Here is a 27,021-nt window from a genome sequence, read left to right as displayed (position 1 = left end):
GTCCCACACATGAAGTCAGAGCAGTTCCAGGACAGAAAGTATGTGATCCGCAGGACCGCTGAGGCACTGCGTGTAGCAGCAATGGCAGGAGAGGGGTGGGTGGGCCAAGAGGATATGAGGCCCCCCATACAACTAGTTTCTGGAAGTCTGGATTATTGTTGGTTCTTCTGCCCTGACTACTCAACTCAAAATTCATAATACAGTTGAAGAAACCAAAAAGGAAGCTCACTGCTTTCCTCTCCTAGAGGGAGAAAGTCACTCTAGGAAAGGGCCAGGCTGGGCAGGGTAGAGCCCTGCCTTTTGGAGACGGGTTTCTGACTCATTCCTAGAGGCAAGGTTTCTTGCCATGCTCTAAAAGGAAAAAAATATATAAGATTCATGGAAATGTGGAAAGGCTCTCAAGCATCCACAAAAACTTATGACTTTAATTTCTAAAGACCTTGTGTGTCCTTGGGAGTCTGTGTCATTCAAATGGCATATGAAAGCAGAATTCACAAGATTAAAATACAAAAACAAACAAAATCCTTAATGTGAATTTCTGAGTTTCACAACCTGAGCCTGAGGTTAATGATTCATTCTGATTTTCCAACTCACTGAAAACGCTTTCCAGTTAACTGCTGAGCGACTTTCTGAAACCGATTTCTGTGCCTGTTTCTGAGTCCCTGCAGTGAATAAGGCTTTGATAGTTAGTAGTAATTTCACCAGCTTTGAGAGTCGGATCTCTCTTTGCCTCAGTTTCCTTGTCAGCAACAGGGGTATAGGCATATCATCCATTCTAATCTCCTAGGATCCTTGTGGCAGTGAAAAGAGATTAATTTTATGAAAGAGCTTTGACAATGTAAAGTACCTTATAAAAAAAGGAATCACTCAGCCAGAAAACTTAATAAAATATGCACCATAAAAGATGATGCTTGTTGGAGTGGGCAGAGAGATCTAAAATTACAAATGTTATAACTTCAAAGGGATGGTACAAATGTCCTGTACTATTTATCTGCATATGTATCTACAAAGATGACCTATGCAACTTCCACTATTAATAATAAAAACAACAACTAATATTTTTTGAGTGCTTACTTAGGACCTTTATATACGTTACGCCATTCAACAGTGAAAGCAGTCCTATTAAAATAGGTACTATTATTAATGTCAACCTAAAAGAAAGAAGCTGTGGCAAAATTAATATAAGTAGGGAGTTTATTTGGGCCAAGATTGAGGACTGCAAGCCAGGAGCATGGATTCAAGTTGCCCTGAATATACAGTCCAATTAGCAGCAGCTACAAGTGGATTTTCAAAAGGAAAGAAAAGACAATTCCTGCATTGTTTACCAAGAATTTACGTTAACTTAACATAAGCTATTGATTGGCTTTGTTACATTGTCTCTTGTGTCACAAATTCTAGGAACATGAAGATAGTGGGTGAGGCAGCTAGTCAGAAACAAAATGACTTTCAACAGTGGCCCCCAAGCATGGGGTAGGGGAGTGGGGAGCGTGACTGAAGTCCCATACTCATGACTCTCTGGGCCTGCAAGGAGCTCAGACTGCTCTGAGCTGTTTTTTCTTTTCTCATTAACCCCACAGTACACATGAGGAAACTGAGGTGTGGAGTGATTCAGTAAATTGCTCACAATATTAAATAGTACATCTGGAATTTGAACCAAGTAGTTAGACTCCAAAATGTTCTTACTCTGCAGTTATATAATAGTCCGAGAGTACTCAAGGGGAAACTGGGGCCAATCCAGGAAATATTTGGGCATTAGAAACAGCAGAAATTTGAGGATGTAAATGTCTAAAGCTAGTTACAAACACACTTCATGTCAGCATGCTAAGTGTTAGCAATTCAACTAATGCCAGGCCCCACCACTGGGAGTGCAGGGTGGGTGTGGAGGCTGCAGGTCAGTGGTGCGCAGTACCCAATCTGGTGGGGCTAAGACTGCAATTAGAGGCTTCTTGTGTGCAGCTGAGCTAAGCTGGTGCACCAGGGGTTGAAAATTCTTTAGCTTTAATACAGTCACAAGGGTTGTTGCTATTGGGTAGCAATAAACAGTTTAGCATTGATCCTCAACAGGCTGTGATTACATAACACTGTATCTCATCCTCTAGGTGCCTGCTCCATGCCTAGCACCATTCTAGGCATTACAGTATCTTCCTGTATCAGCACTGGAATGGAAGCTCCATGAATGCAGACACCTTACTCTTTAGCTCACTCTTGGAACCCACAAAACCTGACACACTGCCTGACATAATGAGTTCTCAAAATAACTTTTTGATACTGACTTATCATATCAATGTGCAAGATAGATATTATTAGCCCCATCTGATAAATAGAGAAAACTGGGCTTAAAGAGGTTGAGTAATTTGTCCAAAGTCACTAAGTTGTCTGTGATCAGTTCTCCATGACACAATGCCTCAGACCATGATTTAAGCCAATAATTTTCCAATAATTCAGATATTATAAATCCACTTGGGTGCTCAATGCTTTTAAGATTGGTTTCCTAAATTAATCAGACTTATCTTCAAATTGAAAATTTGCCACTTCTCTTTGCAATCTGCACTCATCAGCAATTATGGAAAATGCCCAGTCTGATGGTTTATTTGTATTTGTCTTTCCAGAGGGATGCAGTGAGTAGCATTTCTCAAAAGCATCTCATGATGACAGAAAAATGCACTAAACTATTTTAAATTGTTCAATGTGATAGTTTGGCCATTCTTTTAAAAATTAGATTAATATCTAGACAATTCATTTTAAAAAATTACAGTGGGAACTCAACAAATGTTTCTACTGCTAGGCAGACATTCATTCATCATTCAACAAATATTTATTAAAAGCCAACTGTGTTCAGTGTTCTCAACTTCCACAGTTGCCTGCAGTCAACCAACCCCATATTGGAAAGGATGAAAGCAAACTGATAGTAAAAAGGTGTTAATAACTGATGGAACTTAAGCCATTACTCTATCCCAAACATTATTATATTTTAACAGAGCCTGATGACTTAACTAATTAAAATTATATATTATAATAACATTAGGACAGCAGCCTCTGTAGTAGGTTGATGGAGGAAGTATTTTGGTATTTCTTGACATATTTCAAGGCATTTTTCCATATACTCATTCCATATCCCCATCCACATGATATCACAACTGACTGAAAAATGAGAAATGTATCCAACTAGCACTTCTTAATGGTTTCTCTGTGCCAGGCACTGTGCTAGTTGCTGGGATTGTACAAGCAGATAGGACATGGCTCTTACCTTCAGGCGCTCAGAGCCCAGTGGGGAAGAGAGAGGGCAGCAACACCCAGCAGCAAAGGGCTGTGTCAAAGTGAATGCAGGAGCAGCTGGAGTGCGCCCCGTCAAGCCATGGCTTACACAGTTTCTTTGCCTGGTGATTGTGGTTTGACTGAACTGACTGCTAGGGCCCTGTGGTCTCTAATCTCCCGCCATTTTCAACATCTACAGTAATCCTTATGTTTCTACTTCCTGCATTTTGCCAGTTTTATTTGCGCCATCAACAACAGCACAGCATCAAACAGGTCATTTCACTCAGGTTCTTGGCGGGCCCTTGTATTATCAGTGCTAGTCTAAAGCAGGGAGAAAATTCACTTCAAAATTAAACAGAACACTTTTTTTCTTTAGTCATAATAACTGGAGTTAACATCTGTATATTAATTTTCTATTCTTCTCCAATGTTTGTATGCAAAAAAAAGCCCAGAAATCTCTCTAGAATCTGCATGTAACAATTAATTGCAGATGTGTGATTTGCCTGTTGAGCAAGCTGTAAGAAGACCAAAAGCACCAACTAACCCCATCCACACATCCGCACACCCTGCAACCCCTGCCTGACAAGTCTAGAGTTAAAATTGAGGAGAGTTACAGGCCAGGCACAGTGGCTCATGCCTGTAATCCCAGCACTTTGGGAGAACAAGGCAGGCAGATCACCTGAGGTCGGGAGTTCAAGACCAGCCTGACCAACATGGAGAAACCTCGTCTCTACTAAAAATACAAAATTAGTTGGGCGTGGTGGTGCATGCCTGTAATTCCAGCTACTCAGCAGGCTGAGGCAGGAGAATCTCTTGAACCTGGGAGGCAGAGGTTGTGGTGAGCCGAGATTGCGCCATTGCACTTCAGCCTAGGCAACAAGAGTGAAACTCCATCTAAAGAAAAAAGAAAGAAATTGAGGAGAGTTACAGTGATGATTTGCCACCTCAGCAGTAAAACCTTCCTAAAGTTTATGGACTTTTGGTAGATTCGAAGGAGTTAGATGAATAGATAGATAAAGAATATGTATACATAAGTACATGTATAGATACATAAATTTGCAAAAAAGTTCATGATTAAAATGTACACAGAAATGGTGATTTCTCATTTTACAAATAAAAGATGCCTTGCAGATAAATTACAAACCAGAAAGATTTTCAATGTGGTGATGGGTGACTGGTAACCAATCTTTAGAATTATTTTTGAAAGTAATTTTAGCAGTTCTGTTCAAATGATGCTTTTTTAAAGACTGCTATTTTTCTGAGTGGGACATATGTCAGGAGAGCAGGATAAAAGCCTAATAAAAACATATCTGATTATAAATGAGATTTTCCAGTAAGTTGCTTTCACTAGCTGAGGTACTTACCATTGTCCTTGAAAACCAAGGTTCCCCATGATCTGCGTGAGAAGTTAATGATACAGTTCCTCATGACAAAGAAGTCTGGATCCAGCGAGTGTTGTATAATTTTGTGGATTTTCAAATATTCTTTTTAGCAGCCTCATGCTTCTAAAAATGCCCCTGTTTCTAACAGTTTCACATATGTTCATGCTGTTTACTCTGTTTAATCTATATACACATACACATTTAGATTCTAACACTTTCACATATGTTCATGCTGTTTACTCTGTTTAATCTACATACACATATACACTTAGATGCTAACAGAACAGCTGTATGGGCAAACTTGTTCCCAAAAGCACAGTGAATTTCACATTGTTACTTTGCAATGAGTATTACTAGGGAGAAGGTCAGAAATACATCACCTGGAGCTGTGAACCACCAACCTGGCCCAGGCCATCTGCAGTTGTTCTTTGGAGCACTCCCTTATTGATGATGGAAAGAGCCCTGTCTGTGTCTACCTTGATACTTGGTATTGCCTTGGTACAGCAGCCTGTGATGCCGTTACATCACATGAGGGCTGCAGGCCCCACTGTCCAGACACTTACAACATGAAAAGCTATCTAGCCCAAAGGCTTATACTACACATAGTTTACAAAGATTATCTCAGAGGGCAGAACTGGGAGGCTGGAGACTTGTAATCTACCTAGATCTTCCTGTAACTGCCCTGGAACCCTGGACAAGTCACTTCACCTTCCTTCACCTTGAGTTTCCTCACCTATAAAATGAGAGAATTAATAGGAGATTTTTCTCAAAAGTTCCATACAGCCCTACCAGTCTAAAACTATAATGAAAACTCAAACATAGAAAATAAGTCATTCTATGACCCAGCACTTTTACATATACGTGTACATATTCATATACATAGAGAGAGAGATAACTCACACAAATTCACAAGGAAACATGTACACGGTGGTTCATTGCTGCATTGTATGTAATAGCAAGAAATATTAGAAATAATATAAATTTTCATCATCCAGGAAATGCATAAATAAACAGTGGTATAATAATAGATGGAAATGCATACATCAGTGTGAAGGAATGGCCTAGAATTATATATAACAACATGGGTGACTCTTACAAGCATTGAATGGAAAAAGCAAGTTGCCAGAGAATGCATACACTATGATGACATTATTTGTATAAACTTTTAAAACATGTAGAGCAATATTATATATAATTTGCCTAGTAAAATTATAAGGATATATGTGATGATGCTTTATACAAAATTTAGAAAATGGTCATTGTATGGTGGGTGGGAAGAAGACAGAAGCAACAGTTGGGAGGTGCACAGGGCCTCAACAGGACTGACAGGGCTTTATTTCTAGGCAGGGAGGTAGATGGAAACTCTATGTGTGTCCATTGTGTAGTTTTTATACCTTTTAAATTTATTAAATATGCACAATAAATTTATTACATGATCTTGCCATATCATCACTTCAAAATCCTTTTTGTAGCCTTGTGAAAATGACTAACTCTATCTCCTGATCTTTCAAGAAGGATTTTTTTCAGGAACTTTAACAAAATTTAAATGTGACCAGGCGTGATGGCTCATGCCTGTAATCCCAGCACTCTAGGAGGCCAAGGTGGGTGGATCGCCTGAGGTCAGGAGTTCGAGACCAGCCTAGCCAACATAGCAAAACCCCATCTCTACTAAAAATTAAAAAAAAAAATTAGCTGGGTATGGTGGTGGCCACCTGTAATCCCAACTACTTGGGAGGCTGAGGCAGGGGAATCACTTGAATCCAGGAGGCAGAGGTTGCAGTGAGCCAAGATCACACCATTACATTCCAACCTGGGCAACAAGAGCAAAACTCCATCTCCAAAAAAAAAAAAAAAAAAAAAAAAAAAAAAAAAAAAAAAAAAAATTAAATGTACTTTGATTTAAACTTTAAAATATCTCTTTGGCTATTTAATATGTGACTAAATGCATTACCAGATGTGTTATACATGGTTCCACCAGTGACTAGACTTTTCTTTTCTTTTTTTTTTTTGAAACAGAGTCTCACTCTGTTGCCCAGGCTGGAGTACAGTGGCGTGATCACAGCTCACTGCAGCCTTGACTTCTCAGGCCCAATTCATCCTCCCACCTCAGCCTCCCTAGTAGCTGAGACTACAGGCGCATGCCACCAAACATGGCTAATTTTCATATTTTTTGTAGAGATGGAATCCCACCTTGTTTCTAAGGCTTATTAAACAGAGAATATAGATTGAACAGAGTAAAGAGCAAACTACTGGGATCAAGCAATCCTCCTACCTTGGCCCTCCAAAGTGCTGGGATTACAGGCATGAGCCACTATGCCTGGCCTCTCATGTTTTTCTTGACAAAAGTATACAAGTTGATCAGTTCCTCATGATTCCTATTATCCAGAAAGATTCCTATTATCTCCTAAGAACATAATCGAACCTTGGGACGACAGAGTAAATAGAACCTATCATGAATCAGCCATCCTTTTGTCTGTGAAGGAAGAATCAAATTGGTATGCTACGTTTTGATATATCTGATAAAAAGGCTCCTCTCACTGTTCCCGAGGAACAGTGGATGTTTCCTTTTGTCCTAGCGTTGCTAATGTGATGTGAAGTCTATGACTGATTTTGATTCTGTTAAGACTTTCACACCAGCAACTCTAACTGTTAAAATTTCTATCATTGGGGAATTTATTCTTATGATGCTGTTTGATTGTCATATCACAGATTTGTATTTTTTAAAGAAAGGAATTTGGGCCGGGCACGATGACTCACACCTGGAATCCCAGCACTTTGGGAAGCTGAGGCGGACAGATGACCTGAGGTTGGAAGTTCGAGACCGGCCTGACCAACATGGAGAAACCCCATCTCTACTAAAAATACAAAATTAGCCAGGCCTGGTGGTGTATGCCTGTAATCCCAGCTACTCGGGAGGCTGAGGCAGGAGAATCGCTTGAACCTGGGAGGCAGATCACGCCTCAGAACCAGTGAGCCAAGATCGCGACACTGCACTCCAGCCTGGGCAACAAGAGTGAAACTCCATCTCAAAAAAAAAGGAAGAAAGGAATTTGTTTTCTGCAATGAGTTAGGCACCCAGGGAACATGTTTTCACTCTGCATCAAAGATGTTATGTTCCCTATAGTGAACATACTATGGGCAGATATAACAATAGTTAGTGGAAGGGAGTCAGATATTGGATGGAAATGGTGTTCTACTTCCTACAACTTGTTATGTTGCCCATTTGGTTCAAGTTAGAATCTACTCTGCAAGAATCTGACAGGGCTTTTCTTGAATAGATTTTGTGTTGTTTACTTACTTAAATCTCTCCAAATGGCAACTGTGAAGCCCCTAGAAAAATTAGGATCTAGGTGAAACCAGTGTTTAAAGAGTTTGTTTGTTCAATGATTAGCTTTCTGAGATAATCATTCTCATTCATTCATCAATTCAACAAATATTTATTGAGCTTCTATTACATGTCAGGCATTGTTGTAGGTATTGAGGGGCAGAAGTGAACAAAAGTGGGCCAAGCCTTTGTCCTCATGAAGCTTGCATTCTAGCAATTTCTTGGAATAACTCATAGAATTGAAATGGCCACCCAGGAGCATGTGATGACAAGGATGATGGCTGACAAGCTTTCAGGAAGTCTTTCACAATCCTCCAGGATCCTCCCAGCCAAGTGAAGTGCCTTCCTCTGTGCTCCAAGGACACCCTGAATGTATCTTTGCTGTTATTTTAACCTATTGTGTTTGTATCCCAGCTCTGCCACTCACCATCTGTGAAACCTTGAGCCAGGTACTCACCCTTCTGAGCTTAATCACAGTTAACGAGTCCTTACTGATAACCTAATTTTGCCAGGCAATCTGCTAAAGTGTTTTACATAAATCATTTCATTTGGTCCTCCCACCAACCCTACAATGTAGATCCCATTACTATAGCTCTTTTACTAATAAGAAAATGGAAGCCCAGCAAGGTTAAGTAACCTACTCAAGATCAGTCATGTGAGTAGTGAGTGCCAGACCCCAGCAAGTCTGCCAGGAACACCGTAAAGACCCAGTGAATATCATCCTCATCAGGGCTGGAACTAGGGTGAAGCAAGTGAGGTGAGTGGTTCAAGTACAAGTTCAGATCTTGTCTTTATTTGGAATTTTGTTGCTGTGTTCATTATGGATTTTTTGCATTTATTTTTATTTTGTTAAATATCGCATTAAAATATTTATCTTGATAAGTAAATTTTTTGGCACCCACTTCAATTTTGTGCCCCAAGCGAGTGCCTCTCTCAGCTCACTCTAGTCCCAGTATTATTATTCTCATTAATATTACATTTAAAGAGGGAATTATCTATTTATTTGTTGGTAGCCCTGGCTAAACTCAGAGACATTTGAAAGTAACCCCCAATTATCTTGTGATCGTAAAGCCTAATAAAGACTTGGTACAGAGTAGATGCTCAATAAATACTTATTAGACTTCATAATAATTTGAAAAAAAGATGAATTTCTATGTAGTGAGAGGAGAAAACTGGGCAAACTGTTAGATCTCCATTAGTCCAGTTAGTCCACTGTGTATTATTGTTGGCAGTAATAGTATTAATATTGTTTACAAATTAACCATAGCTTCAGGTATTGAGTATCTAACAGGGCCAAATGTTTAGTGCACCTTATCTCAATTTCTCACTACAAAGCTGGAAACTGAGGCTCAGCAATGTGAAGTCACTCACCCAAGATCACACAGCTAATAAGTGACAGTCAGCATTAAGCCCAGGTCAGTGCAGGTCCAAACCTGGGCTCTTTCCACTCCACCACTTCCCTTTCTATTTCACTTCACAGTCAGTGATGGTAATGTTGTAGAAAAAACTGGGTTCTTGTCACACGACCAGGAAAGATTAGGCAAGCAGACACTTTGAAGAGTGAGAGGTTATGGAATTTATTGGGCAAAAACGAAAAAGACTCTCAGCAAAGCAAAAGAAGTTCCTGTTAACAGGCCCCCATCTCACAGATTGAATCCCAGGTTCCCACGTGGGAACAGAAGGGGCCAGGCTCCTCCCTACTGCAAACAGCACAAACTTCCCGAGGCCTCACCCATCCTCCTAGTGCACAGGCCAGTTGGAGATTATCCAGGGAGCCCTTTTTACTTGGCTGTGTCAGTAATATGAAAAAGGCACGACCATTGGTCATGAAGAATGGAAGGGGTCAAGTGAAGAAGATAAGAAAGTTATATGAAGAAAAGAAATGTATACACTTGCCCACCCAAAGCAGAAGGCGTTCCTGAGCCCTTCTATGTAATTGGGCTATGCTATCTCGCCAGCTCCTGTAAGGTTGTCTTGGAGATTCTTCCATGCTGTATGTAGTATGGCCTAGTATGGCCTTGACCTGCATCATCTCGAAAGGATAGATCCAGGACCTGTCTTTGTGTCTCTAATACAGAAGTGAGCTATACATTTGTCTTCCTGACCTGTCTCCTTTCAAGTAATTTTAGTAGTTAGTCTGACCCATTGGCAAGAAATCCACACAGTTGGTCAGTTGGTGATGAGCACCCCAGACCAGACACAGTGGAGCCAGTTGTTCTCAACCTCTTGTCCTTTGTCCCCCAGTACAGCAGGTCAGCACTAAGTTTCTGAGATCCTGGTCTGATTTCTACCATAAATTATATGTCATGGTGGTATTTTCCAAAGTGTAGTTTTTGAAACATCAGTACTGTGTGGAATTTTGTGGTGAAATAAGGTTAAACAGGCTTTTCTACCTCCATATTTCTCAGAGACTTCAAAGGTTAATATGGATGGGGTCTCCAAGAGAGGTATATTAAGGGCAGCATTTCTCAAACCTACTTGGCCAGGAAGGTCTTCACATGGAGCACCTCTTAAGACTAGCATTTTGAGAGATGCACTTTGGGAAATGGTGTGTTAGGATCTTTTAAATATTCTCTCATTAGCAAGTGCCAAGAGGATGAAAACCTGGGAAGTGATTCTTAAATCAAAATGGTGATGTCCTCTTTTTTTCCTTTTCTCACTAAATATGAAAATCATCTAACTAAAATATTCTTTTCTTGTCTTTTCCACATCTATACATCTCCAAATGAATTTCCATGGCTGTACATGTGAGTTGTAAACCAAAAAGTGTCTGTGACAGGTCTCAATCAATTTAGAAGTTTATTTGGCCAAGGTTAAGGACATGCCCGTGACATAGACTCAGGAAGTCCTGAGAACATATGCCCAAGGTGGTTGGACTACAGCTTGGTTTTATATGTTTTAGGAAGACATAAGACATCAATCAGTACATGTATGATGTATGTTGGTTCAGTCAGGAAAGGTGGAACAACTTGAAGGAGGGAGTGGCTTCTGGGTCATAGGTGGATTCAAAGATTTCCTGATGGGCAGTTAGTTGAAAGGGTTTATCTAAAGACCTGGTATCAATAGAAGGGAGTGTCTGGGTTAAGATAAGGGGTTGTGGAGACAAATGTTTCTGTTATGCAGATGAAGCCTCCAGGTAGCAGCCTTCAAAGAGAATAAATTGTAAATGTTTCTTATCAGACTTTAAAAGGTGCTCTTACTTAATTCTCTTCTGGATTAGGAAAAAGACCTGGAAAGGGAAGGGGATTCTCTACAGAACGTAGATTTTTCTCCACAAGAGACAGTTTTGTAAGGCCATTTCAAAATATGTCAAATAAATCTATTCTGGGATAAAATACTTTGATTTCTTTTAGGGCCTGTTATCTGTCATGTTGGTATCTCATTGCTATGAAGAGTCTGCTTTGTCAGTCTTAAGGTCTCTGTTTTAATGTTAATGCTGGTCAACCGTATCTGAATTGCAAAAGGGAGGAAGGAATAATGAGGCATGTCCAACTCCCACTTCCCATCATGGCCTGAACTAGAGTTTCAGGTTAATTTAGGAATGCCCTTGACCAAAGAGGAGAAGTCCATTTATTTGGTTGGGGGCTTAGAATTTTATTTTCGGTTTACAGGGTCAAGCACTTAAAATGTTCAGACACTATGCTACATGCTTTCCACATGTCATTCATTTAATCCTCACAGTAACTCCGTGAGTTAGCAACTAAAATCCCCGTGTTAGAGATTAGTTAATTGAGAGTTAGAGGGTTTAATTAACTTTCCAAAGTTGTACAGCAAGTGAGTTGCTGAGCTGAGCGAGTGTTTAAACATGGTTACAGACTTCATAGTCTATGCGTTTAAGCACTGAAATGGTGAAATAGTTATTTTTTAACCTGAAAAAAAAAATATTTATCTTGAATTTACTACCAGGGAGTTTATCTTATCTTGGATCATCATACAGCTCAATTCTTTGTTGGATGATAAAAGAACATTCTAGAGTTGTTCCCACTTTTTATTTGTCCTTGCTTCCCTTCTCTGACTTTCAGTAAGTGTCACAAGGGCTTCAGAGCACATAATCCTAAATGCCGCACCACATTGTTTTCTGTTTTATGGCTCTATAATCTCCTCTGTTGTAAATACATTCAGAAATGATTGTGGCTTTTCCTTGAAGCCTCAACATTTTTAGAAAGTGATTTATTTTGATAGTGCTTTAGCCTCATGATTTCAAATATTAAGTTACTCGGTTCAGGTGGTCTTATGTTTTTCCCATAAATGTATTTATGTCACCCCACAGACTGGGAAATCTCATTCCAGTTTTTTTTTTTCTTTCTTCATTTGATTTTCCTGTAGGAGGAGAACTGAATTCTTTGAACTTGTCAGTAAAGGAGAATACGATTGGAACATCAAAAACCATCGTGATGTATTTCGGTAAGAAAAAGCTCTTGTTTATGTGTTTCTTCATTATTTGGACATTTAGCCATGTTTTTCTGACAGTGCTAAGAGCATAGAAGTGATTTTTAAAGTAACAAAGCTTACATTCAAAACATTCAGAGATCAGTTGGATAACTAGAGAAATTATTGAGAATGTCTTTTCATCTTATAATGTATTATATTTTTGTCTCTTCTCCAAAAACTCTGCCATCAAATTTAGAAAATGAAGTTCAAATTAGTTCAGTTTTGGCAAGCCACGATTTCTTCTGTTTTCTGGGGAAGCTGGGGTGCAAGTTGGGTGGAGAAGGGATTTTTGTAACCTAGAAATCAGAGTTACACAGCACAAAGGAAGTGGGGAGTAACTTTTGCTTTTCTTTAGAGACAATAGACCAATCAGAACAATATTGGAGGTGGAGATAAGAAGTCTGTTCTAGCCTTTGCCTGGGACATCTTCCAAGTTGTTTAGAAAGGACAGTAGCAACACACTGTGTGTATGGGGCAGATTTTAACCTCTCTTGCAGCCACTCCAGACACTGGGCACCATTCCTCTTTCTCTCATACCCCATTCTTCCACTGTCTCCACCTCACCCACCCCAGACCTCCTGCTGTCTTATTCCTGTTCTAACATTGCTAAGTTTTGCTGAGAGAGCTCATGAGGCCAGGGTTAGGGCTCACTGGGTCTGCTCCACAACCAGGCAACTACTGGATTACCCCAAGCGAAAACCTTGACATAGTCCTGCCATATCTGCTATATAAAATCTCTGGCACCATCTTCTGAACACAGGCCACTGCCTGCCCCACCCTCTGTAGCTGTCCTCATATCACCTTCCTGCAGCCCTCTCCCCAGAGGGCTCTAGTTTTTTCCTCTATACTTTAATATTCCTCTGTATTATCTTTACAGACCTTTTTCTTCATTTTTCATCTTCAAGACCAGCCCCTCCACTGGTGCCCTAATTCTATTCCCTCCACCTCCCCATCCCCCACCCCCCACCGCAACCTGGCTCTATCAATCATGCTCCTTTGGCTTCCATTTTCAAAATCTATTTTATTCATCATGACCTTTCTAAATCTAAAATCACACTTCTGCCTCCCCAGTCAAAAAGTCATCCCTACAGGCTGCCTTTTCTCCAGGTCCCATCATAGTTTTCTCCTTCCCTTCACTCCCACACTTCACTCCACACTTCCTAATTTCTTGCAAGGCAATTTCTTTCTTTTTGTATAATTTTTAATTCCATGAGTAATTATATGAATATATATTTTCTGTAACAAATCAAAATATTGCTAATAAGCCCCCAGATCTCCTTTGAGCTCAACCCCCAGTTCCCATACTGGTTGCACAGCTGTATTTTGTCATTAGTATATTGTGTTTTTCCAGGCCATTTCCAAAGCACTTACATACATATGTACCCTTAGGAAAAATACTGTTTAGTGTGTATTTTGATTGTCTATTTTAACATAAATTGTATATTTATATACCAATGTGAACCTGGTTTTCCACTCAACTACATGGTTTGGAATTCTTTACATGTTTTTACCTCATCGCCTTTTATCGTTGCACAGTATTCCAAAATACAGATATAACACAGAATATTTACCCATTCCTTACTGAGGAATTAAGTCTGTACTATGTGATTTCTGCTTCTGTTGAACCACAGTCACCTTCCAAGTATTAAATGCTGCAATCTTTGTTCTCTTCAGCTTCCTGATCTCTTTATAGCCCCTAATTGAGTTGGTCTCTCTTTTCTTAAAACCCTCTCCAGTCTTGGATTCTGCAAAGCTATATATGCTTCTGGATTCTCTTTCTTTCTGACTCTTTCCTTCTTAGTCTTTTTCTAGCCCTAAACAGAACTGTCCCCCAGGGATGTATTTTTTATTCTCTTCTCTTTTCCTCAGCATCCTTCTAGTGTCACTACTATCTCTTCTCAAATGACTGCCAGCCCTTTTCTTGGGCTTAGCCTCTCTTCTGAGCTCTTTTCCTGAAATGCCAATTCTCATTCAGTTTCTCTACTTAGATATTTTCCTACAGAGATTTTCAAACTTTTTTGACAAGGAACCCCATGTGGAAGAAATATCTTATTTGGAAGCACGGTACATAAAATGGAGGTGCTCCGGGTTCTCCCCTCTCCCCTCATCTGCCCTCCTCCCCCATTTCATGGTTACGCTCTGACCACCTTGCACCAAGGGTGGTGCTCTAAGGGAGCACCATCTGTAGAGAATTTTAAAATGGTAATAAAACCAACTAAAAGTCAGTCTGCTTTTTATTATCACCATGTGCCAGCAATTCTAAATAGTCAATGGTGAGATATACCTCCTAAGAAATGTCTTTTGTTGGTTTAAATTCGAAACAATTGCTGAGGTTACTGTTAAGATAAAAAATAATTGATGTGAAAGTTTCAAATCAGTACATTTATCATTTATCCCTTATTTGCACACGTAACATAAGTTAATTCTAAGAATGCCCAGGCATACAGCTGGCTCCTGATGTAGGTGGATGCAGCTACACACTTTCAATAGTAAGTTCCTAACTGTTCAGAACCTCTCAAACTCTCTGGCTGTCGTTTGTGTTTCCAACCTTGCAGAACTATATTCCTGCTTTTAAAGACTATATTCAGAATAAACAATGATAGCACAGTGATGGTAAATATGAAGACACATAACTTGAGATACTTTCATTCTGTCATTTTATGTGATCATTCATGGGTTTTATTCATGTTTAAAATTTAAAACAGTGAAAGAAAGTGCAAACTGCAAAATGTCGTATTTTTGTTTGGCAAGTATAAATTTCGGTCTGTACACAAAATCTTTTTACTCAATTTGAATACATCTTTAACATTAAAATTTGTTCATTTTAAATTGTTTTACAACTACAGAACAAGAAGATAATGATTGTCACAAGATGATTATTGAAATAATTTTGTCATATAGAGGAGAGGTACGTTAACTCACTGTAAATTGAACTAGAATTATAGGGACCTCAGTCTAAAACAGTTGGTAGAAACTCTCTCCCTGGTCTCTTACTCTCAAAAAGATCCTTCACTTCTTGAAGAGCCTTAATCTAAAAAATAAGATAGAACTGCTCATTTGTTCTCTTCAGTTCTTCCTTTGCAATCTTCCATCCCTGTACCTCCTGCAATCTTCCTTCCCACTCTCCCTTCCTTGTTTTAGGCTTTTGTCAATTTATGTCTCCAATGAGTCTCCCTCCTTCCACCCTGTCCTTCTTCAAACCATCCTCACATCCACCACCTAAAGTTTCCTCCCTAAAGGTCTGTCCAGGTCCCTTGTGAGTCCCCAGCCTTAGCTGACTCTCCAGTGCCAGACGGACAAAGGTTACAGCCACTCCACCCGTCCTACCTCTCAGCCTCTCCTGTATCCCTTCTCTGTGTGGACTACCTGCTCCCCTGTATTCATTGAAGTAGAGATTCTTCTGTCAGACAAAGGATTCCAATCCCAGCTTTGACACTTCCTAACTATACATCTTTGGGCAAGTTACCTAACCTTTCTGAGCCTTATTTTTTTTAATCTGTAAATAAGAGATAATAGTATTGCTACCACATATAGAGACTGAGTCAATCACCCTGTGGAGGCTTCCCAATAAGTGGTAGTTATTAGAATTATCATCTGAGCACCTAGCAGATATTCAATAAACTTGTTGATCAACTGATATGCATTTGAGAAGTAAGTTTCAAATTATCAATTGGACAGAACCTAAGTAATTATCCACATTATGATACAAATAGGCAACCTCACAGAGATTATTTGCTGTGCAGGAGAGATGCTGAGAAAGCCAATGCTTTAGCCAGTCTTGTCCCCCTCCAGTACTGACAGCATCCATGTGTAGCAAGAGGGCATCTGGTAGCTTTGTGATAGGCACAGAATCCTGAATCCTTTACTCACCTTGGGAAGGTAAAATGACTTAATCTCTGCGTGCTTCTGTTACTTATCTGTAAAATAAGGATAATAGCAACTACCTCTGGGGTGGTGATGACAAGTAGTTTAGTTAGCAGTTGGTTAGTAAAGCACTTAGTACAGAGGCAGACACACAGTAAGCAGTGTAGAAATGCCCAATACAGAAGGTCAAAAATGAATAGGCTGATGTGTCTCCCTTTGCGTAGTGCTTAACACAGGGATGTTTGGAATTAGAGGTTTCATCATTGCTGCTTGGGTCGAGAGGGCTGCTGATGCCGGTGCTGCCTGGTTGTGACTTGAATGACCTATTGTTATGTGTGACCCTGCCTTGTTCCCTGGAGGGGTTTCCTGTGGGGGGATCCCCCTGCCATCTAAGCATGCTCTGCCATCTGGGCAGCAGACATGTTTCCAAGGCATTAGATCTGGCAGGGTATGAAATGTTAACACCCGACATCAGGACAGCCCTCTGACCTTTGGCTGCATACCCCTTTCTTCCAAAAGCAGTTAACCAAGATGTGGTTCCCCAGCTCAAATCTTATGTTACTTTTCATCACATTCTGCTGGTTTTTAGCACAAAGAAAGCAGATTTGGGACAGAGTGTGCCTTAGTTTTCCTCCTCCCACCACATTAAATTATATATAAGCACCAGAGCTATCTACAATTTGAATTGTTCCCCATGTTTCCATGGTTCAGTGTGAATTATAGTTAACCCTGCCCCTCAGAACTTTGATTCAGACCATTCCTGTGCTTTCTTATGTGCCCAAATTAATGAAAGCTGGAGCTGAGTATGTTTCTTCTTCATAATGCTTGTAAACCATGGTTGGAGCCAGGTAGTAAACTGGAGTGAAACGATATGGCTCTTGCCCATAAATCTTAGCTCTATAGAGCAGATGAAAATGAAGGAGCCCCTTATGTGGCATGTGCCTTGCCTCTTTGGTGTGGGTTTTCTTTCGTTCCCATCAATCAATGATAAGTTGGTAAGTAGTTTCATCAGCCATGTATATAGTGTTATATACTGATTCTCTTGCTTATAGTTTAAAAAAAAGAACAACATTGTCCATTATAAATTATTTTAAGCAGAGCTTGCTTAGCTCAGGTGTAGAGAAAGTAGTGCTTTGCTTTCCTTGATTTGCTGCAGACAAAACAAAAGGGCCACCGGAGGATGTGTGAGAGCTTTGTCTTCCTAAGCAGCGTGGCCACATGATGGAGATGCTGAACACAGGGACTATAAACAGTGCTGCCTCTTGTTGAAGAAAGGAAGATGTGAGCTGGCCTCGTTTCCATTTTATTTTATTTATTTATGTATCTAGGACGGGTTTGTTTAGGAATGCAACAAAAGATTATTCAGGCTGTTTTGTTTGGTTCTGTTTTTCAGATCAATGTTAATGACAGCCTGTGACCTTGGAGCCGTGACCAAACCGTGGGAGATCTCGAGACAGGCAAGTGGTGATTAATGGCAGGGCTCAGCAGAGGAGGGACTGGGGGGGGTAAGGGGGACACAATATTCCCAGAGCCCAGACTACCAGGCACTGAAACCCTAGTCAATTTGCATCAGTATTAACATGGTGTAAAAAATAGCAGGAGGCTTAGGCACGACATAGTTTACTGCACAGCCTTTTTTTTTTAATCGTGCTTTCACTAAGCAATAATATTTCCGACTCTCTAAGATATTTTTAATGTGCTAAATCTGAATAATACATTGACCATTAAGGCAAGAGTTTCAAAGACAGGATTTTTGGCAAGATAATCATGTCTTAGCACAAGGTCTTGTTTTTTTATAACTGAAAATAAAAGGAGGCAAAAAGGAAATGATGTTTTTCTTTTTAAATATTATTTAGATATCAGAAAGCTCTGTGGTCAAAATATGCAGTATCCAATTTAATTTTCAAAAAACAAACCATGCTTTTACCACCTATCTGATTTATCTGCCACAAAGCATTAGTTCTATGAGAACAGTTTTCAATTTAAGTAACTACCCAACTTAAGATCGTGGATTGCTGATAGTATTTAGAGGTTAATCATTATGTACGTTTTATTATGCACTTACTGTGTGGGGTCGAAAACAGTAACTTGGCATCTAAAGACTTGAAATTTTAGGGAAAATAAGATACATTTCCATATCAATAAATAACTAATATTTATTGATTGTTTTATGTATATTATCTCATTTAATCCTTAAAATTGTACTCAGCTGAATAATGGCCACCCAAAGGTATCAGGTCCTAATCCCTGGAACCTGTAAACATTACCTTCAAAAGAAAGAGTATCCTTGCAAATATGATTAAGAATCTCAACTGCAGACTGATCTTGGATTATCCAGGTGTGCCCTAAATCCAATAACAAGTGTCCTTATAAGAGGGAGCAGGGGAAAATTACACATTCAGAAGAGAAGGCAATGTGAAAACAAGGCAGAGATTGCAGTGATGCAGCCATGAGCAAAGGAAAACTGGAAGAGGCAAGGAACGGATTCTCTCCAAGAGCCTCCAGAGGGAGCACATCCCTGCTGACACCTCAATTTCTGCCCGGTGAACTGATGTAGAACTCCCGGCCTCCAGAACTATGAGTGAATACACTCCTGTCGTTTTGGCCACTAACTTTGTGGTAATTTACAGCAGCCTTAGGAAACTAATATAGTTATTATCCCCATTTCACAAATGGGAAAAATGAGACTTAGAAAGGATAAGCAGCCTGAGTTTATACAGCTTGTAGGTGGTGGAGCTAGGTATAGATTCTAGCAGGTTAGGCTCCAAAGCTTTCATTCTTAGCAGTGTTTTATGGTTTCCTTCACATATGCATCAGTCAGCATTTTTAAATGATGCAAGTGTATCCACAGAATAGGCTATGTTACCATTTTACCCAAAATCTCAGTGGCTTTAAACAACAAATTGCTCACGAACATGGGCACCTAAGGTTGGCAGGTGCCACTTTGTCCTTATTCTGTACTGGGGCTGAAGGAACAGCCACTACCTAGATCACTCTGACAGAGGCCCTGGAAGGTCTTGCACTGGCAATTAAATTCTCCCCGCAACAATTCATCAGCCAGAACTTGTCACATGACCCCACCCAACCAGGAAGTACCATCCTTCTATTTGCTCAGAAAGGAGAAAGCCAGAAATAGTGAGCGTGTGACTACCAGAGTTTGCCCTTCTCATCACCAAAAATGTGATTCATTCTCCCTCCAGCAGACAAAATATACCCATTCCTTCCTCCAAGAAAGATAACCCAAATGTCCCATCAGTCATGGCATCAAACTCTTAAGTCCAGGATCTCTGGGCGATACATGCTAGTCTCTACAACAGATCTGGATGCAGGTTAAAGACCTACACACACCCAAAATACAGCATCCAACATACACAAAAGACAAAATATCCATTATAACACTCCCATTCAGAAAGGGAAGAGATGAGTGATATTCATAGCAATGTGGAGTGGTGAGTGGTCCATGGCAACTCTAGAATTCCGCTGGGTACTCACTGTGAGGGTGCCCTACCATGCAGGGGACCCTGATCCTCTGGGAGATGCTCTCCAGTTCCTTTTTCCCTCGACCTTTCAATCCTCCCTGGGAAATTATTCCTTTCTCATCACCCTTCTTAGCTTTATCTGGAGGTCAAACTGCCTTCGTCTCACCTAAAGAAGGTTGAAGTTCCAACACCTGTTTTGTGTAATCATGGGCTTAGCGTTTCTTTAGCACTAAAACTCTCTTGTACATTTAGTCAGCTTTTTATGTCTTTGATTCTAGTCCTTTCCATTTGCCCATAACCACATCCACATTCCATACAAATATCCCAGATTTTCTGTATTTATTTGCTTCTTTACATTTAGGAATAAAGAAATATGGCAAATATATTTATTTATTTATGACTTAATTCCTAGTGCCTTGGGCCTAACAGCCTTCAGTGAGAGAACCGTATAGGTAAATCATTTCGTTGTGCCATTTTTGTCCAGTTAAAAGGATATGCTGCAAACTATAAATTCCTTCAGAATCTAACCCTAGGTGTGTTGGCAGTACCTTTGATTTGATTCTTGTTACAAAGCTGAGTCTTAATCAAACTTCGTCAAAGTGTATCACAATTTTCATTTTCACAGTTTGGAATTGAGAAGTAATTTTGTCTTCCATCCCTACAAGTCCCTGAATTTGTGACTGTTTCTATTCCCTTTCATTCCTGGTTATAAGCCTGTTCCTCCTTTTCTAAACTCACTTCCTGTAATTCCTAGCAAAACAGTCAATGGCAACCATCACATTTTACCAACATTTTGTTTTCTAATCTCATCTCCCAAGACTGTAAGTTTATTTAGAACATTGTTAGCTTTTAGTTATAATTGTACAAATTATTTTGCCATGGATTCTCATCCTTATAGCCTCCTCGTTATCTTGATACCTGGCCCCCAAGCTGATGACACATGTTTTAGGGTCATTTTCTCTCTTTCTCTTCTTTTCTCTTTTAATAGCAACACCTCACTTCCGTACCAATTTTTGTATTAGTCAAGGATAGGCTAGGCCTTGGTTCAGTAACAAATACATTCTGAAATTTCAGTCGTTCAACACAAATAAAGGCTTATTTCTTGCTCACACTGTCCAATGTAAATCAGGCAGTATTCCTATAGAGTATTCCACCAATTGTGCTTTGGTTTAAATTTCAGTGTGACATATTTGAAGTTACAAAAAGTCACAGAAAGCAGGATAATTGTGAAGAATTTGTGTGGTTGACTAGCTTCTTTCCGCATCTCTGCCCACTGTTCATCTTACCCCCTCCCCTTTCCCATACGGGAAGGTCTCCCTTCTGGGAGAGTTGGTGAGTAGACTGCAGGGAAGAGGTAGGAGGCTCTTCCAGGTATTGGGGAAAAGTGTAGTACTAGGGGAGGCTCCTGTAATAGGGATGGAAGGAGGCGGAGAGTGTGAGGAAGTTAGGAGGACTGAGAGAAAACTAGAGAAGACCAGAAAGGGAATGGGGTGAGGTATGATGTGCCAGCACCTTCAGAAACCCCAGTAAAAAGCATGTCAAGAACTCAAGGAGCAGTAGCCCCAGGGGACAGGAAAGTGACAGGGCAAAGTACTTGCAAGGAAAAAAATTTCTGCCTTGATATTTTAGGCCAACTTGGGAGGCCCAATAGCTGCTTGTAGGTGGTCTTCTCAGTCACTAGTGTAAATATTATTTTATTTTCTGGATGTGAGCTTCTGTTGAAAAGTGCAGAAACGTAAGAGTTCAGGGAAATAAAACACAAAACCATGTATTTCCTAATGTTTCTATCAGAAAGCTTGTCGCAGTTCTAAGCTAGCAATCTCATTCTTGTTTGTCTCCAAATTGATGGGTTAATTTTTTTTTTTAATGCTCACTTCAAAATTTTAGGAAACATTTGGAGAAAACAATAGGCCTTTCTTTAAAAAATATTTCTCTAACTTCCTGGATGTTGATTTTTTAAAATTCCCTTTCAAAATGTTTTCTGCTGGGGTCTATTCTACTTTCCCTTCCTGCAAACAAGACTAAGCATGTGGGTTTCCCCAGTGATTCCCCCAAGGCCTGATTAGCATCTCAATTTCCTTCTTTAATAAAAAATTCAATCAGGAACCACTTAATGTTCCTGATTGGGTTTTTAAGTACAAACAAAGCAGTTGTGCAAGTTAAGCTGTGAAAGGAGCATAGGGGAGATACCAACAACTACTTGAGAAAGAGCAAGGACAGAATTTTGTTTTAATTTCTTTTCAGGGGCTACAGACCTATGCAGGACTCCCCCCTTGAGGTGCCTGATGTGCACATTTACATTCTTTAATGCAAAAGACCTAGCTTAGAGCAATCTGAGGGAGAGTTCTGGGAACTGAATAAATGAGGTCATACCCTTAGGGGACCATTTCCTCTTCAAAGGAAGGCCAGAGAAAGAAGAGAGAAGCCTGGTGTGCTGAAATGCAGGGTAGCAGGAGAGACTGGAGAGGAGACAAGTGAATTGAGTCCTAGAAAACAGGCACATATACAAGAGATTGGGGTGAAGGGGATTTTTCAGTCAGTTCCAACTAGTTTTTTTGTGGTTAAATTCTTGAAAAGGGCCCATGTTTCTTAATAGAAATATTAGAAATCTGAAGTTACTGGATATTTGATTTCTTTATATGTGACGGCACACATGCTACTCTCAGATATGTGTGTGCGTGTGTGTGTGTGTGTGTGTGTGTGTGGGTTTAGTGTTGTGTTTCAGTTTTATCCATAATCTGTGACTGACCAAATCTTTTGAGAGATCAACGGAGTTATCTTGTTACTATGCACTTCACCAAAATTAAACTGTCTCATCTTTGCCAGATTTAAGAACCTTATCTTCATAAGAACCTGGAATAGAGAAAAATTTGTTTGGTATCCATGTCCTCTTGCCATGAAGTTGTCTGGGATTTATTCTACTCTTCCAATATTTTTTAAATCCAGCTAGTTCATCTCAGAAATTTCCTAGATGCACACCATAGTAGCGTTGAAAATAGCCATTCAACATTTAATCTGTTATATCAATTTGCTTCTCACAAGTTATCCTGAGAAGTGAAGGTGTGGAAAAGAAAAAAAAAAAAAAAGAAATCTGTTTGGCTTGGCAATAATCAGTAGCTGCTGACCATCCAAGCTAATGGATTAAAAGCAGAAAAATATAAGTCTCTGTTTAAGGTTTAAGGTAGAACAAACGTCCCATTGTCCTTGTACCAACTAGCGCCTACCATAAATTCACACTTTTAGTGCGTAGATCCAGACAGCCTGAAGACCAAGTCACGCTCTTCAAACTATACCGTGACCTACTGTAAAAGTCTGCTATTAACAGTGAATCTAGCATTAGTCCTGCTTCTTGATTGATTGCAACAGTGGGAAGCAGAGGATGTGCCCTGGGGTTATCCCTCCCAGAGTGCATACAGATATTGGTAGGGAGGGAGTTGAGGAGTTTTCGTGTGGCAAGATGAAGCTGGGCTAATATAACAGTATGCAACAAAATAAAGATTCTACATAGAAACAATCAAAAGTTGGCTAAACTATCATTACATAATATAATAATAATTACACATTATTATTAAATGAATATTTGCTTCACTTTTTTGTATAAGAACTTTTCCTGCTTTGAAGCTGGCAACCTGTTGCCTCAACCCAAATATGGAAGCTGTATAGTGGGAGATTGCCTGTTGGCATGCATCTAAAATTACATTGCACAAGTTCTCCTGATTAAATGAATGAAACTGATTTCCAACATGAAAGGTTAATATACTTATTTCCTCATAAGCTTTTTAAATGATTGTCTGTGTTAATGAGGATCACCAAATACATAAGCAAGAAAGAACTTCCGAGTCTTGTGATAAACTACACATAACCATGAATTGAAATATTTATATGTTTCAGGTGGCAGAACTTGTAACCAGTGAGTTCTTTGAACAAGGAGATCGGGAGAGATTAGAGCTCAAACTCACTCCTTCGGTGAGTTCATCCTTTAATTATCACATATTTACCCTTTTGAATGACATTTTCAAAAACAACTCCAAATTACAAGTTGGAAATGGGAAAGACTGAAAATGGGTTTAAGGAAGCACTCCTGAAAGTTTAAAACATTAATTAAACTTAAATGCTAAACACTCTTATTCCCAAGTCTCTGATTAAGAGTGGTGAGCTACTTACTTAACAAGCATTTCCTGCGCACCCACAGTGGGACAAGTAGGCACGAGGGAGGATGAGCAAAGTGGAATTTGAATAATTCAAAGCCCAGTGCTGGCATTTCATGTATGCCTACTTTAGAATAGAAACACTGTGCAGCAAAAATTAAAGGCAGGCTGTCTAGCTTTCAGAAGCTAGATTTTATTTTCCAATTTCCAACTTTCAAAATCCCAAAAACAACTCATTTCAAATCTCTGTTTCTTTTCTTTGTCTGCAAAAGGAAAAAGTTTCACCTGTGGAACTAGGTTCTGGTGATTGGAACGCTATTTATATTGGACTCACCTGCTCAATTATTACTTAAGAATGTTTACTGTAGGCTCAAGGTGATGCTGTTTTTAACATAAGGATACAGAAGACATAACTGCCTCAGTCACCACCTCAAGAGGGGCAGCCTCTTTATTACTACCCAATGATTAGCTAAAAACATAAAACCCAATGACTCTGAGAGTGGTGCAAAGCATTTTAAAGCCTGGCATAGCACAGTAGATTCAATGATACTCAAGGAATGTATCAATTGTCAAGAATGTCTGTTTATGAGAACCCAAATTAACTGAACTTGAACATTTGGAGGTATTTATAAGGTCTTCAAGTTTTAAGACATCCTTCTTTGCTGACATTTAAAACAAGGAAAAGCAAGAGAACTAGCTCCTAGTTTGAACAGTTTCACCTGCTTGAAGTAAGAACGCAGTCTTGCTAATTTTGACTATTCTTAATCAGTTGCTTATGTACAAAAGGTCAGGAGCTACATAAGTTGAAACACACACCAATTATTTTGGTTTTCAAAGCAACATTGACTTAGTTTGTCAAAACATCCCTTTTTTGGTGGTGTCACCAAATTTGGTTATAAAAATAAAAATATTAGCTTGGGATACATACAGTTAATGTATAAAACCTACTATGACCCAAATTCTCTCATCTCTACTTTCAAATAAAAGCTTTTCCCCCTTTAAAAACTGTTTTAGAGGCATACTCTGAAGAGTTTACAATGCAGCAATACCACAGGTCTTTTAATTAAATGAAAAAATATGAGTAAATTGCCAGGACTGGTGAGCTGGCGGGTGCAGTAGTGCAGCACTAAGGAGCCTTTATCTGTAGGCTCAGGTAAGGCATTTAGTGCAGACATAAATGAAATTAATTTTGTGGTAGAAACATAGCTCTAAATGCTTCTGTCTTCTCACAAAGACTATGGAGCACCACTGATGACCGTGTCATCAGGGGAGGCCTGGCTGATGTGGCAGGGTTAGCCCTCAGTTCTTTTCCAGAAATATCTGTAAATGCATGCACCCAGAGCTGACACCTGTGCCCATTATCCCTTGATATTTAGGAAGAAAACTGTCCTGGAGCCCTCTCAGATTTCATGGTCCCAGGCATCATGGGAGTCACTTCATGAAGACAAAGGCTAATGTGGCCCACAGCCAGAGGGTCAGGATTGGAAGCAGTGAGTCAGTTAGGAAAGCCTGCCTGAGTGCCTCCAGGTGTCGGGCATGAAGCAAGGCACTGTGTATCCAGCAATGAGGAAGACACCATCTTCCCTGCCCTCAAGGATCTTGTCAACTGGTGGGAAATATAGACATGAAATAATTACTAATACTAATTTTATGAGATGCAAAATGCTGTGAAGCACAGGACTGTGTGGGGCCTCACACTTGGTTTTTTTGTTTTTTGTTTTTTTTCTCATCAAGCATTGATTAAGAAGTGACTAGTACAAAAATAAACCCCTTAAAATTATAGTCAACTGATCTTGAACATGGGTGCCAAGATAACGTCTTTTCAACAATGGTTCAAGGACAACTGCATATCCACAGGCAAAAGAATGAAGTTGGTTCCCTACCTCTCAGCATACCCTGAAATAAACTCAAAATGGATCATACATCTAAATGTAAGGGCTAAAACTATAAAACTCTTAGAAGAAAATATAGGTACAAATCTTCCAGATTGGGGTTAACCATGGTGTCTTAAATATGAAACCAAAAGCACAGGAGACAAAAGACAAAATGACCCAGAGATGTTGGTCCAGAGATGTTGATTTGAACTTCATTAAAATTAAATTGAACAGCCAGGCACAGTGGGCTCACGCCTTTAATGCCAGCGCTTTGGGATGCTGAGGTGGGCTGATCACTTGGGGTCAGGAGTTCGAGACCAGCCTGGCCAACATGGTGAAACTTCGACTCTACTAAAAATACAAAAATTAGCCAGGTGTGGTGGCGAGCACCTGTAATCCCAGCTACTCAGGAAGCTGAGGCAGGAGAACCATTTGAACCTAGGAGGCAGAGGTTGCAGTGAGCCCAGATTGCACCACTGCACTCCAGCCTGGGTGACAGAGTGAGACTCTGTCTCAAAAAAAAAAAAAAAAAAAAAATCAAATTGAACTTTATCAAAATTAAAAACTTTCATGGATGAAAGGACACTATCAAGAAAGTAAATTTTCCCATATTATGGGAAAATATTTGCAAATCATACAAAGACAACTCAATTTAAAGATAGGCAAAGGATCTGAACAGACATAGCTCCAAAGAAAATATGTAAATGGCTATAGCAAATAAGACAGACAATAACAAGCGTTGGGTGAGGCCATGGAAAAATTGGAACCCCATACATTGTTAGCAGGAATGCGAAATGATGCAGCTGCTTTGAAAAACAGTTTGTCAATTCCTCAAAAAGTTAAACAGAGTTACCATATGCCTTAGAAATTCTACCTCTAGGTATATCCCCAAGAGAAATGAAAACATACATCCACATAAAAAGTTGTATGTGAATGTTCACAGGTATTATTCATAATATCCTGGAAGCAACTCAAATGTCAATCGACTAATGAACAAATAAATAAAACATCTATACAATGAAATATTATTCGGCAATAAAAATGAACGAAATGCTGATGCATGCTACATGGGTAAACCTTGAAAATAGTGCAAAGAGGCCAAGTCACAAAAGACCACATATCATAAGATTCCATTCATATGAAATGTGCAGGATAAGCAAATCCATCAATAGAGAAAATAGATTAGTGGTTGCCTAAGGCTGGGAGTTTGGGAAGAAACGAGAGTGACTGCTAATGGTATGGGGTTTCTTTGAGGATGATTAA

At 39.6% G+C, this 27,021-nt stretch overlaps 1 protein-coding gene across 1 annotated transcript in view; it reads left to right on the top strand.

Annotated features, from left to right (window-relative positions):
- The window catches only part of PDE11A (phosphodiesterase 11A), a 455,494-nt gene that overhangs the window by 389,815 nt on the left and 38,658 nt on the right, over positions 1-27,021 (top strand). The window contains exons 16-18 of the mRNA XM_073019839.1: positions 12,289-12,366; positions 17,651-17,714; positions 23,628-23,702. Of these exons, the coding sequence (XP_072875940.1) occupies positions 12,289-12,366; positions 17,651-17,714; positions 23,628-23,702 (217 nt within the window). The remainder of the gene's footprint in view (positions 1-12,288; positions 12,367-17,650; positions 17,715-23,627; positions 23,703-27,021) is intronic.

Source organism: Chlorocebus sabaeus, chromosome 10 (assembly GCF_047675955.1).
Source record: "Chlorocebus sabaeus isolate Y175 chromosome 10, mChlSab1.0.hap1, whole genome shotgun sequence".
NCBI classification, from domain to species: domain Eukaryota; kingdom Metazoa; phylum Chordata; class Mammalia; order Primates; family Cercopithecidae; genus Chlorocebus; species Chlorocebus sabaeus.
The sequence above is the reverse complement of the archived record's forward strand: the minus strand, read 5'-3'. Positions and strand labels throughout refer to the sequence as shown.